Raw genomic sequence first — 16,761 nt, forward strand, 5'->3', positions numbered from 1 at the left:
CTAACCTGGGAAATACGCAATTCAATGGACAATTTTCCAAAACATGGAAGGACTTACTAAATGAACAAGAGGCAATGTGGGAGTACAAGAGGAAGAGACTAACCCTGCCCCAGAGTGGGCAGAAATTGAGGAAGCTGAGCACTGAAGGAAGAGTGGGAGTGTGTCCTTGACAAAGAGAACAACATGTACAAAATCACGGAGCACAAGGCAACTTCATGGAATTGGGGTTCAGCTCCAAGGACCTCAAGATGACACATGTAGGTGAGGATATATGGTGGGATGAGAGGCAGCCAGACTGGAGTTTAGTCTATAGGCCAAGAGGTTAACAGTAGGTTCACACTGTGGGACTTCCCTACCAGAAGGGGAAGAGGAATCTCAAGCTGCAGTGGAGCTGTGGGCTAGCCAGCTGGTTTTCCCTGAATGTCTTCTGGAATGTGCAGAAAGCTGGGATATCACTGTGCCCAGTGTTGTGGTCTAAACAGTTTTGTCCCTCACCCCCACCAACCTAATCCTTATGTTGAAAGCCTCATGCTGAAGATGATGGTATTAGGAAGTAGGGTCTTTGGGAGGTGATTAGGTCCTAAGGGTGAAACCCTAATGAATGGGACCAGTGTTCTCATCATATGTCACTGAGAGCTCCCTTGCCTCTTCTGCCATGTGAGGATACAGGAAGTGGGTGGTCTGCAACCTGGAAGAGGGCCTTCATCCATGTTGGCACATTGATCTTAGATGTCCAGCTGCCAGAACTGTGAGAAATACATTCCCATTGTTTATAAGCCACTCAGTCTGTGGTAGTATTTAATAGCAAGCCAAATGGACTGAGACACCTACCCACCATGGTAACTAGACATAGTGCACCAATTTCCCTCGAAATTGGTGAGCAGATACTTTAAAACTTCCGGCTACCTCATCAACAGTAACCCTACCATTAACCATAACAGTACTCGGCCTACACATGACACCAGGATGGAGACCGAGGATGATACCTGTTCTGTCAGTCTGGGGCATGACTGGACCTGGAAACATGCCAGACATCAGCCCCACTGCACAGTTCAGTGGGCAGCAATCAGGCAGATAAGCTCTAAAGGCAGGAAAATTGGGAATGGGGGTGGGGAGGACAGAGTGGCCGTCATTCACAACATAGCAGCCTGCCTAGCCTGGGGCTCGTCTCTCTCAACTTTGTTTAGTTAGGAGAGAACACAGAACTGAATGCCAAAGGCCCAGCTGTGATTCATGCTGACAGTTTGCTCTCTCCTGAACCTGAGTGAGGATACATCCCTGACAAGCAATGCCAGGGCTCTTTGTCTGTATTTCTGGAGTCCCATGTCTATTTCCCCAGCAGCAGGGGTCCCAGTACCCTAGGCAGAGTGTCAAAGAAGGCCTATGTCAGAGCCTATGCAGGGAGGAAGCAGCCTGGGCTTGGGGTCTGTGAACTACTGTGACAGCCCTGACTGGAGCAGAGGCATAGCAGGGATCAGCAGTTCTCTTCAGACCAGATGACCACTGACCAACAAGGGGAAGGACAAGTCCTGACAAGGGTCCTCATGGACCCTAAGCGCCAATCTCCAGCTGTTCAGGGGGAACTAAGGAAACAGGAGAGGCAGATAGCTGGGGGAAACGTGGGCTGTAGCCCAAGTACCATGGCTGGGATGAGAGCCAGGCCATCCTTGTTCTGAGCTGCTCCCAGGCTTGCTTCTCACAGCTGACAGTGCCCCAAGGCCAGGCACACAGGCCCTCAAGCCCAAATAAGCTTCCTGCCTTTCCCCCCATGCCCTTTTACTCCAGCTCTCCTATACCCATCAAGCTGCTCTTTACTGTTAAGTGTTTTGTTCATGCTGATCTGCCTGGATTGACTCCCTCTTTGCCCCATCCAGCTTTTCCACTTAACTTTTCTTCATTCTTTAAATTACACCTTAGACATCAACAATGCTGGGAGCCTTCCCAGACAAGCTCCTCCTGGCCCTGATCCTAGCTGAGTAGCAGCCTATTGATCCCATAGTGTCTTGATCTCCCTGTATCATTGCATTGACTACAATCTATCAATAGAATGTTTGCCTTCCCCTACTGCACTGTGGACTCTCAAAGAATGATTCTTATTTGTCTTTGGCGCCCCTGTTCTAGATCTAACATGAGATGAAAACTGAAGATGAAAGTTGTCCAGTTGTATCTGACTCTGCAACCTCATGGACTGTAGCCCACTAGGCTTCTCTGCCCAAGGGATTTCCAAGGCAAGAACACTAGAGTGGGTTGCCATTTCCTTCTCCAGGGGATTTTCCCAACCCAGGGATTGAACCTGGGTCTCCTGCATTGCAGGTGGATTCTTTACCATCTGAGCCACCAGGGAAGAGGTATCAGTTAATTTTTCTTAAATTGAAGAACTCTCCCACAACCTCAATAGTACAGGGCGTTTGAAACTGAGAGGAAATAAGTAATCTCTTCTTGCCTTCCAGGTACACATGGCTTCAGCAGCCTTCCTACTCAGGGTTTATACATTCTTCCATCTTCCCACTGGTACTACCATCTACTTACTACCTGCCTTTCCCTCACCCCAATTCCCATCTTCTAGATCAACTTACGGCCAAAGCTGCTCTGCCTCACAGGTGAGAATGGGCCCATCCAAGTTTAAAATTCCCATTGGATTTTGTGACAAGTGGGGTTAGGAAGTAGTGCGGAATAGTAGAGAGAATCAGCACTGGTGTCAGACAGACCTGGGTTTGAATCTCATCTAATTTACCAGTTGTATGAATCAAAATGAGTTTTTACACTTCGCTGAGCCTGTTTTCTGTGTATAAAACATAAAGACTAATAATGCCTTAGGACAGGTTCCTCCAGAAGTGGACCTAATTTGAGTGTCATTTAATTGGGAAGCAATCCAGGCCAGGGTTAGGATTAGGGCAATGCATGTGAAGTACCTAGCTACAAAATGTGGAGAAACCCTTTCAAGTTCATACTAGTGTCAACTCTTACTTTACATGAACTAAAGAGTGAGGGTCCCTCACCTTGGTCCCAGCCCTGATCCAGGAAGTACTGACAGGGGAGCTGAAAATGAGATAGGAAGGGAAGGAAGTCAATAGAGCATACATAATTAAGCTACTGCTGAGCTGAGAGCTCCTGAGGTTCAAGCCCTGAAGGAACTCTGGAAGACATGTAGAATGAAACTAAGTGAGGTGAGGAAGCTGGGAAATTTATCCTCCAAATTCCATTTTCACTGGTTGAGGGCTGCCTCAGAGGCCCTCACTTCCTGGCACTCCCAGCTCTGCTGCACACTAGCCTAGAGAAGTGCTAAGGCAGAGAGTTGCAGGTCCTTGCAATAGGACCCTGTGGGTATGTAGTAGAACAATGAGTGCCCAGGGGAAATGGGCAAGGCACAGCCTCGGCTAGAGGGCTGTTATAAGGATGAAGTGAAATAACACAACCACCATGCCGAATAGAAAAGTTACCTTCTCCTTCCCCATTCATCACAATGCCTTGTGAAGTTCACGGAGTTTCCCAGCTCCTTGAGTTGGCAACACTAGCAGAACAGCTGCTTCCCATCTTTAAGAAGTAAAACAAAAACAAGAAACAAAACCCCAAAACCTGATGGCCTGAGGCAAGCTTGACATCTGAGTTTGCTGTGGAAGGCTAGTACTTGATGGAACTAAGGTCATCAAACTGTATCCTCTCACATCTGCACATCACCTCTTTGGCTTTTCCACCTCTCACCATGACACTACTTAAGACATACAAAACTAGCATCACATTGAAATAACAACTACTGCCATTTACTCACCTTCTATGGGATAGATACTGTGCTTTTATATACATAATCTTACTCTTTAGAGCCCTGTAAGCTTTCCCCCAATTTATAGAAAAGGAAACTAGGTCTCAGATGTTAACTTGTATCAGAAGCAGAGCTTCAGATTCAGTTCAATTCAGTTGCTCAGTCGTGTTTGACTCTTTGTGACCCCATGAACTACAGCACGCCAGGCTTCCCTGTCCATCACCAACTCCCAGAGTCTACTCACTCATGTCCATTGAGTCAGTGATGGCATCCACCCATCTCATCTTCTGTTGTCCCCTTCTCCTCCCACTTTCAATCTTTCCCAGCATCAGTGTCTTTTCAAATGAGTCATTTCTTTGCATCAGGTGGCCAAAGTTTCAAGCTGATGTCATATTCTTTCCACTGACTTTGTCTCTTCACTGTTTAAGGTCCCTCACACAGGACCACCAGTATTGGGAGAATAAGACAAATGAGCAAGCAGCCATTACCAAAGATAGAGGTGGAGGGCCTAGGGAGATGGCTGTTTTCTCCTGATTCCACATTAGTTAACAAATAAGCCTATCAGTAGTAGTCCCACTGATCTACACCCTCCTCCAACAATTTGCCACTGATTCATGTTCCAGGGAGACTGCTCAATTATAAGTTAAATAATTCCCTTTCCAGAATCAGCCCTTTCCCTATTCTTATCTCCAGGCAGAGAGATAAACATACTACCCCATTTATAGAACTTTACCTCCAATAAACTGCCGTTTACTGAGAAAGAAAACTAGTGAAAGTTAAAGTGATGGGACATAACTGATAAACTACTTCTCATTAGAAGGAAAACGGGAAAATAATCAATACTAGCATTTTTGTTAGGACTGAAGAGGCAGAGCACTGTAGTCTCACTGCCAAGGACAAAAAGTGTTTATTTTTTCACTCTAAGCCTGTTTCCTCATCCGAAAATTGGGGGGAGATAATACCTACCTTATAAGGTTGCTGTGAGGATTAAACAAAGGCACACATGTTGTCTAAACCACAGCAAATGCTCAAAAAATAACAGCAATTATGTGATGCTGGCCACAATGTCAGTGCCATCCAACACCATGACATGGAAGAAACAGAGTGAGCCTGCCATCCCTTCTTCTTCTAACTCTAAGAGCTTGTATGCAAAGGCAGCTAGGCAGGAAACAGTGCATTAAAAGCCTGTGCTGTGTCCTACATCCAGCTATCTCTGAACTTCCCAGTCTAACATATACTTCACATTTGTTTTTAAAATAAAGGAAGGACTTCCCTGGTGGTCCAGTGGCTAAGACTCTGAGCTCCCAATGCAGGGGGCCCGGGTTGATCCCCAGTCAGGGAACTAGATCCCATAGGCTGCCAAGAGTCTGCATGTCAAACTAAAGATTCTGCATGCCACAACTAAGACCCAGTGCAAATAAATGAATTAAAATATTAAATTTTTAAAAATAAAGGAAAAGAAAATTTTGGACTTGGTAAATCAGAAGTCAGGAGAGTCTGAGTGGTGTCCCATTTATCCTGCCCCAAGATCCTTTCCTGCTTGGTAGTCACCTCATATCAACTTCCACTAAGACATCAAATCAACTTGGGCCAATGCTAGTTTTCTCAACATCCTTGTTTGGTCATCTCCCTTAAGTAGTTCCTTCTGCCATTCAACATCCTCTCATCTTTGGAGTCTATCTGTACACTGAGGATAGACCACAGCTCTGTTCTTCACCGGAAGATCCTGAGCAACGAGGTTAAGAACATGCATTCTTCTACTGATGTACTGAAACAGAAGTTACTTCCTGTTGCTGCTATGACCTCTGATGGTAAGAGAAGCAATTTCAGCTTTAGCAGATGAATATGCAAGGCATCCCCACTGGTTAATCCAGAAAGAAAAAATAATTGTATAGAAATTAATAACTTGAGAGTTCATTTACAAATTCCTGGAAAGAATGACTGGACATATTTCTTCAAAGGTCCTGTGCTCTGGCTGAGAATTCTTTACTGGGTGAGGCAGCAAGATGAAGTGACAAGTCACTGAACAGTAAGGACAGGAGAACAGAAGCAGCATTCAATCCCTTGGCATCTTCCAGAATGATGTCAGAGAAGGTCAAAACAGTAAAACTGTATACTACACATTCAGTGAATATAGGCAGTATGTCAGAGACCAGTAATGGAATTCCAAAACATACAATTGATGAGTCTGAGAACTAGCTCCATAATTAAAACACCCCTCCCCAAGCCCTGCAACACAGAGACAAAAAGGAAACTCTCCATCTTATTGAAATAAGACTTCATACAAACATAGATAAATATACTTAAATTTTCTTTTTAACTATACTTGAATTCAAACAGATTGTTATAAAACAAAACACTACACACAGTTGTCTGTATAGCTCATAGAAAACATAAAAACCAGAATGCTGAGTAGATGCTGGTAGTAGAAACTGTAGGGACAAAACTTCCTTAACAATGAACTGCAGGCCACTAAGGCTTAATAAACATGGCAGACTTCTATTGCTAATGATTTCGTCAACCTTCGGACCCTAGAAATTCAGGATTTCCTCCTTCTTCCTCTGCCTGGTTTGGTTTGTGTCTGGCTACGTGGCCGGACAGTAAGCTGCTTTTTAAAGTCCACTAAGCAATCTGTGGCTTCTGAAACAGAAACAAAAGACTTGATGGGAGACTCATTTGAATCGAGATGTGTAAGGGAATTCTGCATCTTTCTGCTGCAGCCTGCTTCTTCTAGCCCTGGTGAAGACACCCTAGAGAGGAGAAAAAACCATCAGAATTCACGATACACCTACTAATAAGCAATAAGTATGTGTCTCAGGGGTATTTACATATACTACTAGCTCACATAATCTTTGGAATAATTCAATCAGATAAGTACTGTCATTTCCCTTTCACAGATGAGGACACTGGGTAAATCATACACCCAAAGCCACACAGTCAGGCAGTGAGGAAATGAGGATTCAGACCCAAATTCCCAAATTGTTTGACTTCTAAGTCAAAAGATGAGGGCTGAGTGGGGACAGACAGGCAAAAAAGAGTAAGACAGCTTTTTCTGTGCTTATATTAACACCAGGAATGAACGGAGGTAGTCATCCAATTCTTAGCCTAGACATATGAGGGTCACAGAGTTATATCAAGAATGGTCACACAGCTCCACAGCTTTCTACTTCAACTGTTTGAATACCACATTATACACAGAATACAGGACCAGGCCTGTTTCTAAAACTGCTGACAGCCACACTTCAATGCACACCTCAACTCACCTGAAGGCTCCTGTTTCTGAAAACTTGGTCTTTATCTCTGTATCTGTGATAGGAGAGAAAAAGTAATAATCTTTTTAGTAGTGCTATAATCATAATACTTTTCACTGTTCATGTGCTTCCTATGTTCTGGGCACTGTTCTTCATCAGGCTTATCCAGGTGGCTCAGATCTCCAATCCCCAGACCAATGGAATGTGAGCATTAGCATCCAATAGGCTTAGCTGCAGAAGTACAGAGGTGAACACTTTTGAACGAATAACCACTGAATAAACCTACTTCAAATCTGGACTTGAGGAACAATGAGTTGCCAAGGAATATGTGCTACCTGCAGATCTATAATCTGCTGACCTAAAGGCAGCAGGCTATGGGGCTCAGAGAGGCAGCCTTTTTATAGTCATCAGAAGACACAACAGATTTACTTGGTGGGAATGAACTATTAGAACTAGACGGCAAGCAAATCTCATCAGACCTAAGCAAAAGTTCTTCTTTCATCTACGTCTAGTAAATTTTAACAAAAGCAACTATCAACAACAAGAACAATAATAATAATAGCAGCTAACATTTATCAAGAGCCTATTTACATCAGGGAATATATATGGAGCTTTACTAGATATAATCCTTTCAATCTATGAAGTTGGTATTACTAACTCTATGCAATGCTACAGACTCTCAGGAGGATAGGTTGAGACACTAAGCTAAGGGTAACATGAATAACGCACAAAACATAAGGAGAAGACAGTAATGTCTGGTTTTAATGTAAAAGGTATTTAGGGCTTGTGCCATTGCCCTATGATGTGGAAATGTTTTTTCCCCAGTTCAACAGGCAGTAGAAAGCTCAAGCTTTATAAAAGCTGAAACAAAACACACGACAAACAAGACAGAGTATTTAATCTTCCTTAGGGAGAGATGATCTAGATCAAGTCTCAAAGGCCAGCTGATTGGGTCAAATGTACACCCTCATAACTCTAGTAAAAACTGTAGTAAAAGAGTTGGTAGTGGCTATGTTTACTGGAAGGCCTTAGGCAGAAGCTCAGAAAACGTCCTGAGGGCCTCACCTGCAGTCTTGTACTCAGACTGTTCCAAGAGACGGAGGAGACGGCCTTCATTTTGGCCTTTATCCTGTGTCAGAGAAAAAGTGATGAAAAGGTTACACAGAGAGGCTAAAATACAACTTCCCTAGCCTAGATCATAGATATCTGCAGGAGAGAAGAGGTGTGGAGACACAGCTGAATGGAAGTCTTTTGCTTTCTAATAAAGGAGGGTACACAATTAAAAAAAAAAAAAAAGGGCTTCCCTGCTGGCTCAGGTGGTAAAGAATCTGCCTGCAATGCAGAAGACCTGGGTTCAAACTCTGGGTCAGGAAGATCCCCTGGAGAAAGAAATGGTAACTCACACCAGTATTCTTGCCTGGAGAATTTCATGGACAGAGCAGCCTGGCAGGCTACAGTCCATGCTGTCTCAAAGAGTCCAACATGACTGAGTGACTTAATCACTTTTACACAGTAAAAAAGCAAACATGATTAATAGATACATCTCTATGCCAAGAATATATCCAGGAATGGATACCAGAGTCATGGCAAATTATTCTCAGTTCAGGTTAGTTCAGTCACTCAGTTGTGTTCAACTCTTTGTGACCCCATGGACAGCAGCACGCCAGGCTTCCCTGTCCATCACCAACTCCTGGAACTTGCTCAAACTCATGTCCATTGAATTGGTGATGTCATCCAACCATCTCATCCTCTGTCAACCCCTTCTCCTGCCTTCAATCTTTCCCAGCATTAGGGTCTTTTCCAATGAGTCAGTTCTTCACATTAGGTAGCCAAAGTATTGGAGTTTCAGCTTCAGCATCAGTCCTTCCAATGAATATTCAGGACTGATTTCCTTTAGGATTGACTGGCTTGATCTCCTTGCAGTCAAGGGATTCTCAAGAGTCTTTTCCAACACCACAGTTCAAAAGCATCAATTCTTCAGCACTCAGCTTTCTTTATAGTCCAACTCTCACATCTATACATGACTACTGGAAAAATCACAGCTTTGACTAGATGGACCTTTGTCAGCAAAGTAATGTCTCTGCTTTTTAATATGCTGTTTAAGTCAATCATGGCTTTTCTTCCAAGGAGATTGCTCTTTACAGCATCGGACTTTACTTCCATCACCAGTAACATCCACAACTGAGCATTGTTTTCACTTTGGCTCTGTCTTTTCACTCTTTTTGGAGTTATTTCTCCACTCTTCTCCAGTAGCATGTGGGGTACCTACCGACCTGGGGATTGCATATTTCAGTGTCATATCTTTTTGCCTTTTCATACTGTTCATGGGGTTCTCATGGCAAGAATACTGAAGTGGTTTGCCATTCCCCTCTCCAGTGGACCACATTTTCTCAGAACTCTCCACCATGACCCATCCGTCTTAGGTGGCCCTACATGGCATGGCTTATAGTTTCATTGACACGGCTGTGGTCCATGTGATCAGTTTGATTAGTTTTCTGTGATTGTAGTTTATTCTATAGTAACATTTGACCTATGATAGCTTTGGAGAGATTTAAAACAGAAAATAACAAGTTTCAAGTTAGCTTTTAGAGACAGTGTTGCCAGAGGAAAAACTAGCTCTGTGGTATAAACACATACCCATAAGCCTCAATTCCAAATTACAACCTCAAAAATCACCCCATTCAAACAGGGGTCCCTTTTTCTCTTCATGACATATTATGGCTTCTCCATCTTGGTGTGCAATGATTGCTATGTCAGTAAGTCTAGAATATGGAGCTGCTGCTTTGTCTTTAATTTCAAAGCCAAGACTTGCTCTTCCTGTTTTCTAATCACAAAGGCCAGAAAGCACATATTCCCAGTGACCAGGGCCAGATCCTATGACTTCCTAATAAGGCTAGGTACATGAGGTGTTCAGCAGAGTTGATCGTGGTATGTTCCTGGCAGTGCGGATATTTCTAGAATATACTTTCTGGAAAGTCATTTGGCAATATGTTTCAAGAGATTTTAAAATATTTAGATTCATTGCCCTAAGAGCTCCACTTCAGGAAATCTATTCTAAGGAAATAATACAAAGACTAATTAATCCTTTAAACATAGCGATATAATACAAAAGAACTGGAAACAATCTGAATGTCCAATAATATGAGAATGGTTAATTGACTGTATGATACAAACATTAACAGTAATTTCAGAAACAGTTTAAAAATATGCTTAGGAAGTTTGTTATGCTACAATGATAACTGTGTATGTACATATACAATTAATTTAAAATGCATAGGAAAAAAAAGACTGGAAAAAAAACAGGCCAAAATACTAAAAGATGTCATCTTTGAGTAACTAAATTATGGGTGATAATTCCCCCTGATTCTTCATACTTTTTTTTTTTTAACTTCCTGTATTTTCTATATTAAGTGTATACTACTTGAGTATATATTACTTTTTAATTAAAAGAAAAAATAATTTTAAAAAGCACAAATCTAGTTTCAAGATAAACAGAAGAAAAGGAAAGAGGAAGGAAGGGGACAAAGAAAGCCCTGAACAGAAATGTGAAGAACTAGGTAACCTTTCCTAAAACACTCCATACATACCTTTAGGTTCCTCAGCCGCTGTGGACGCTTCCTCCCCGCAGCTGTGCATACTCTCTCACTCTCTTCATGCTCATCTCCTTGGTCGCCTCTTGCAAGCTGGAGACAGGACTCTACATGACACTGGTACTCTCTGAGTGGAACAAGGGATTTACAGAGGTAACATTTCTCATCCCTAGCCAATCAGAAAAAAATGGAGAAAAAGCAGTTAGAAAAAAAAAAAAAAGATTTGCTTTTGCCTCTATGCTCCTAGATACATCTCAAATTGTGTTTTTACATCTTATTCTATGGAGGAGAAATGTCAACCAAAGCAGAATCGCTCAGCAGGATCATCAATAAAATGAACCCAATGCCAATCCAAAGGACTGAGTGATTAGTGGTTTTCCCTGGCTGTTTCTTTGTATCCTGCTGTTGCAGCAGTAGGATGATAATGAAATAAGCTCTTCTAACTAACTCAAACAATGCTGATTGCTCTCCAGACATAAAATATTCCATCAAACTCTTCTCAAATTAAGTGTAATAGGTTTTTCAAAGGGAAGTTAAAAATTTAGACAGAAAAGGGAACACCAAGAGCATTAAATCAAAAATGACATTTCTACCAGGGAGGGTGAACTTGTCTGATTAGTAAATCAAGTCTGTCTATATGCTGCCTTCCTCAATTCTACAGCTAGGAAGTTACTAAAACCATGTGGTTCTGCCAGAGGCTTTTGCATAACTTCATATATACAGCTATTTTTATCTTTTTATAATGTAGACTTTGTGTAAACAGAGGAAATTATGTCCTTGAGGTAAAGTTTATTGGGCATCAGTGAAAATGGAATCACTGGAGACAAAGGAAGAAAATGAACATTCACGATGTATTTTCTCTATGATGAGAACTGGTGCATGGTCCTTTAAACACAATTTGTCAATTAATTCCTTGGCCAGGTTAGGAAGGCACTACTCTCCCTAATGTCCTATAGCTAATAATTGTCAGAAGCCAGGTCTGCCTGACTCATAAGATCATCTTAGTTTTACAAAGCTAAAGAAAACCTTCCAAAACTTCTGGCTGTTGCCACTCAGCTACTACAGAAAGATTTAGACTGCCTTTAAGAAGTTTCTCTGAGAGGTCTTTAAAATAGGAGAAATAAGTCTCTCAAGTAATTAATCAGAGAGACTACAAGTGAAACTCTGCTTTATGAGAAAAGTTAGACTAGTATACCTTTCAAGGTTTATCCATTAATGTAAAAAGCATTATTAATACCCTACTTACATGAGAGATGCAGCACTGTAAAAGCAGCATAACTTTTTGAGTCAGGTAGACTTTGCCAGTTCTGGCCACATGATCATAACCAGTTACCTAATGTCTCTTCAGTTTCTATATCTATTTTTAAAAAAGAAAAAAATACTACCATATCAACAATTGTGATAGTTATGAAGTAAATAAAGCACTCAGCACAGTGGCTGGCACATAATATTAAAAGCTCAACAAAGAGGTATTACTGATATTGCTGTCTCACACACATTCTATTAGATGCTGGGGATATAAACATGAATGAAGGCAAGTATCTGTCTTCAAATATTATAACTCATAGCCTAGCCAGGGAGACAGAAATGTCAAAAATCAAAGAAAAAAGATTAGTGCAACAGTGTGATGAATACAGTCCTAGAAGAATATCTGCATGATGGTAGGAGTCTAAAAAAAGAAAGTGGATCAGCTCTGTTCAATTGGATTAAGGAAGGCAGCTATGAAATTTAGAGTCTAAGACAGGATCTGTGTTTCAAAGAAAAATGTTTCTAATTACTAACTGCTCTAATGTATTGTTGGTGATATCTTTACTTTTAGGAGGTAGCACTTATACTTGACCTCCCCTTGCCTCTGCCTCCACTGGGAACGGATGTGCGTTCTTAGTCAAGCTGCAACCCACAACCCAACGAAGTCTTCAATATTGCCCAACTTCTTGCAACTCAACTTCTGCACCATGACATTGCAAAATAGCTCACTACTTCCCCAAAGCACCAACACCAAAACGCAAATTCAAAGAAAACAGAAAGCTCAGAGCAATGTGGAAGTGGAGTAGGTGGCAGGGTCTTTTCAGAGTAGCAAAAAGGGACACAAGAGGCCACCAATACTGACATAAACTGAGAATACTAAAAGAAATTCAGGTGTTAAGCAAAGATTTGATTGCCTGGTCAAAGAAACCCAGGGTAAGAGAGGAACTGGTCTCTCATTCAGTCTAAGCAATGGTATGTTAAGCAAGAGCTCTGTAAACACAGTGCACCTACTTACTTGTCAATGTCTAGGGAAGTCTGAGCAGTTGTCACACTGTCACGTCTGTTCAAGGCCTCTCTTTGACTCCGAGTCAACACTTTCAACAAAAAAAGAAAGACAAGAAATAAAACAAATTAAAAAAAAGAAGCAAATCTGTTAGCTGGCAGTAGACTGTAAATATAAAATGTATTGGAAGTAGAAAAGTTTAAAATTCTGTTCCAAATGGGAGAGGTGACTAGGAAACCTCTGCCTTTCTACTATAGAGAATATTACTTGCATAATTGGACTGAAACTGCCAGCAGCAAGGTATTTCCATATTTGCAATGAGATCTATTTTTCCTCTATTTGCCATTAGATCTAAAGATCTATTCCACACCAAGAAAAGTTTCTGTGTACTATCTCAATTTGTAGAACTCAGGGGAAGGATTTATACTTTCCCAATGAAAATTCTGTCTGGTGTGATACATGCTCCAATAAGATGCTTTTTGATACATAGCAATGACAGCTACATCTGAGTGCCAACATTAGCTCCAATCTTCATAAAACACTGGAAAGGGTTCCATTTACCAGTGAGAAAAGCAGAGCTCAGAACAGTTGACACAATCAGTCTTTTCCACTACACTAGGACCACCTCCTCCTAATTCTAGTGAATACAGACAGCTTTAGCCCAGGTGGCATACAAATTCTTTTCTCATACCAAAAGGTATGTTTACAAAAGCACATTCTCTTAAAGGGTTTTGGAAGTTAATTAACCAACTCTTTTTCAGTCTTCATTCCTTGCAGTTAACAAGAATTATGAACATCTCACTTTAAACCTTGCCTTTGTCCCTCTTGACACTTGAAATTCCCATGATAGAAGATTTAGAAAGGTTATCAGTTCACAAAATAATTTAGGTTGTGGAAGCATTTACCTAAACCAGAGGTTAGCAAATTTTTTCTATACAGGACCAGACAGTAAGTAGTTTAGGTTTGGAAGGCCATATGGTCTCTGTCACAACTACTCAACTGGGCATGAGCGTTCCTATAGTAGGAAGGCAGCCACAGACAACATTATAATGGGGTGTGGTGTGTGTTAAGTAACTGCAGTCATGTCCGACTCTTTTGCAACCCTATGGACTATAGGCTTCCCATCAGGCTTCTCTGTCCATGGGATTCTCCAGGCAAGAATACTGGAGTGGGTTGCCATGTCCTTCTCCAGTGGATCTTCCCAACTCAGGATAGAACCCAGGTCTCTGGCATTGCAGTCACATTCTTCACCATCTTAAAACTTTATTTACAAAAACAGATGTCTGACTGTATTTGGCTCTGGCTGGCCATAGTTTACCTACCCTTCTAGTCCAACCTACCACTCATAAAAATGCCTCTAAAAGTATTCCTGACAAGTGATTATACAGTCTCAACTGACTATGTCCAATTACTGAGGAGAATTCACTTCCTCCTAGAGAAACCCATTCTACTGCTACACAACATTTCTAGCTCAATCTGCATTTACGGGCTGTGTGGATACATTTACCCCCCTTTTCCACAAGTCAGTTCTTTGAACATAGAACAAGCTGCATTACTTGCAACCTTCAAAACAGGTATTATATCTAGTCATTAAGCCAATCTGTAATAAGACTTGGAATACAGATCCTTTTGAGGGCCTAAGGTAGCTCTAATCCTTTTAATGATCCTCCAGAGACTCATGGGCTGCCGTCTATGGGGTCGCACAGAGTCGGACACGACTGAAGCGACTTAGCAGCAGCAGCAGCAGCAGCAGAGACTGGTATTATTATTCTGTCCTATTTTAAAGGTACAAAAATAAACTCAAAGGAATTGACTTTGCCAAGCTATCACAACTAGGAAGAACAACCCAGGACACAGTCTAGATCTGTCTGATTCTTATACCCATGTTTTATCTTTTGCGTTAACCTCTACATATACCCCAATCTGTTAAATCTTCCATATGTGTGGCACCCCAAAACAGACCCAATATTCCAACAAGCAATCTGACCAGTAAAAGAGAACACAAGTACCACAAGCTACCTTATCCAGACTAATTCAGCCAAGCCTGTGACAATCCTGATATTCTACTGACTTAAACTGAACTTAAAGGCAATTAAGATATATCCCCCTTCCTCCCAAATCATCTTCAAAATGCTATCAAGAAGGTCTCCTAATTCTGTATCTGGGTAACTAAATTGTTGGGTATTTTTCCCCTTCAACACGGCTTTATATTTATCCCTGTTCTTTTCAGTTGCACATTGCAGTCTGTTGAGATCATCTGAAGTCTTGATTCTGTCATCTGATGTTATACTAGCTCTCTGTTCCAGCTCTGGTTCATCTGCATATATGACAAGCATGCTTTCTACATCTTCATCCAAGTCACTGGGGAAAAATGGTTGTAAATGATTAGGCCAAGGGCACAGAAAACTGTGGCATGTTACCAGAGAAGCCTATCTTCTCCTACTCCAAATTTCCTTTAAATACTTAATCAAGGAAATATTTATTGAGAATCTTTAATATGCGAGTAATTTGGAGAGATAACAGGAAATTATGAGGCTTTCTCTTAAGGAGCACACAATTTACTAAGGGAGACAGCACATACACTAAAATCACTGTAATACAATGTTAAAGAGATATGTAAAATAAAACATGATCGTATACAGAAGCAACTATAATGTCTTGTCTCTGGGGAGGATGTCAGGGACACCAGGGGACTAGAATAGGCAGTAGGCATATTTTTCACTATATAGTTTTCTATACTACTAAATTAAAAATTTTAAAAAGTATGCATTTACCTGAAAAGAATGAAAACTGTAATTCAAAAATATATGTATCCCTATGGTCACTGCAGCATTATTTACAATAGCCAAGATATGGAAGCAATGTAAGTGTAACAGATGAATGGATAGAGAAGAGGTTATATGTGCGTCAATGGAATAGTATTCAGACATTAAAAAAAAAAAAAGCCCTTGCCATTTGCAGCAACACGGATGGACCTAGAGGGTATTATGCTAAGTGACGTAAGTCAGACAGAGAAAGACAAGCACTACATGATCTCACCTATATGTAGAATCTAAAAAATAAAACAAACAAATATAACAAAACAGAAACTGAGTCACAGAAACAAAGAACAAATAGGGAGTTGCCAGGGGTGGACAGCAGGGGGCAGGGGGGCATGGACAGGAATTAGGTGAGGGAGATTAAGAAGTACAAACTTCCAGTTAGAAAATTAAAAAAAATTTTTTTTTTTAAATTTCTCCCTTTTCTCTTCAAAGGGAGAAAAAGAGGCCAGCTTATAGTGAGGACTTAGGCACAAATTAGACTAGATAATCTAAGTTCCCTCCAACTAAGAGATTTTATAAGTAAAAATAAAGTACTGCAGGAGAAAAACATCCTGGACATAGTTGTATAACCACCTACAAAACCCACCTCCTATTCTATCAGCTAACCCACATTTCTCCAACTTACGTACAAGGACTCTGAGAGATTTATCAAGTGCCTTGCTTAAATCAATTCTTAAAAGATTGGCATTTCAGACTACATAAACCTTTAAGTGTTTGCCACCTCCTCTCTATTTGTCTCCCATCTTGACTATCAAGTATTTTTCCAAAAGAAATACTTAGAAACCACTCCACAAACAGGGTTGGGAAAGAAATTAATTGTTTACAGAACTTTATATTAATATTAATATGAAGGTGAAGGTGTTAAGTCACTCAGTCGTGTTCAACTCTTTGCAAACCCATGGACTGTAATCCGCCAGGCTCCTCTGTCCATGGAATTCTCCAGGAAAGAACACTGGAGTGGGTTGCAATTCCCTTCTCCAGGGGATTTTCCCAAGGCAGGGATTGAACTGAAGTTTCCTGCGTTGTAGGCATATTCTTTACTGCATAAGCCACCAGGGAAGCTCTCTGTATATTAATTCATACCTGT

At 41.1% G+C, this 16,761-nt stretch overlaps 1 protein-coding gene across 4 annotated transcripts in view; it reads right to left on the reverse strand.

Annotated features, from left to right (window-relative positions):
• Positions 1-6,054: 6,054 nt before the first annotated feature.
• Positions 6,055-16,761, reverse strand: part of UIMC1 (ubiquitin interaction motif containing 1) — a 131,214-nt gene continuing 120,507 nt past the window's right edge. For 3 of the 4 annotated variants that reach the window (XM_012178271.4, XM_060415697.1, XM_060415698.1), the window contains 5 exons: positions 12,865-12,943; positions 10,599-10,770; positions 8,077-8,140; positions 7,024-7,066; positions 6,055-6,510 (listed from right to left, as the gene is read on the reverse strand). In XM_012178271.4, the coding sequence (XP_012033661.1) occupies positions 6,300-6,510; positions 7,024-7,066; positions 8,077-8,140; positions 10,599-10,770; positions 12,865-12,943 (569 nt within the window). In that variant the 3' untranslated portion in view covers positions 6,055-6,299. The remainder of the gene's footprint in view (positions 6,511-7,023; positions 7,067-8,076; positions 8,141-10,598; positions 10,771-12,864; positions 12,944-16,761) is intronic. The other variant, XM_060415699.1, reaches the window with a different exon arrangement.

This window comes from Ovis aries, chromosome 5 (genome assembly GCF_016772045.2).
Source record: "Ovis aries strain OAR_USU_Benz2616 breed Rambouillet chromosome 5, ARS-UI_Ramb_v3.0, whole genome shotgun sequence".
Lineage (NCBI taxonomy): Eukaryota > Metazoa > Chordata > Mammalia > Artiodactyla > Bovidae > Ovis > Ovis aries.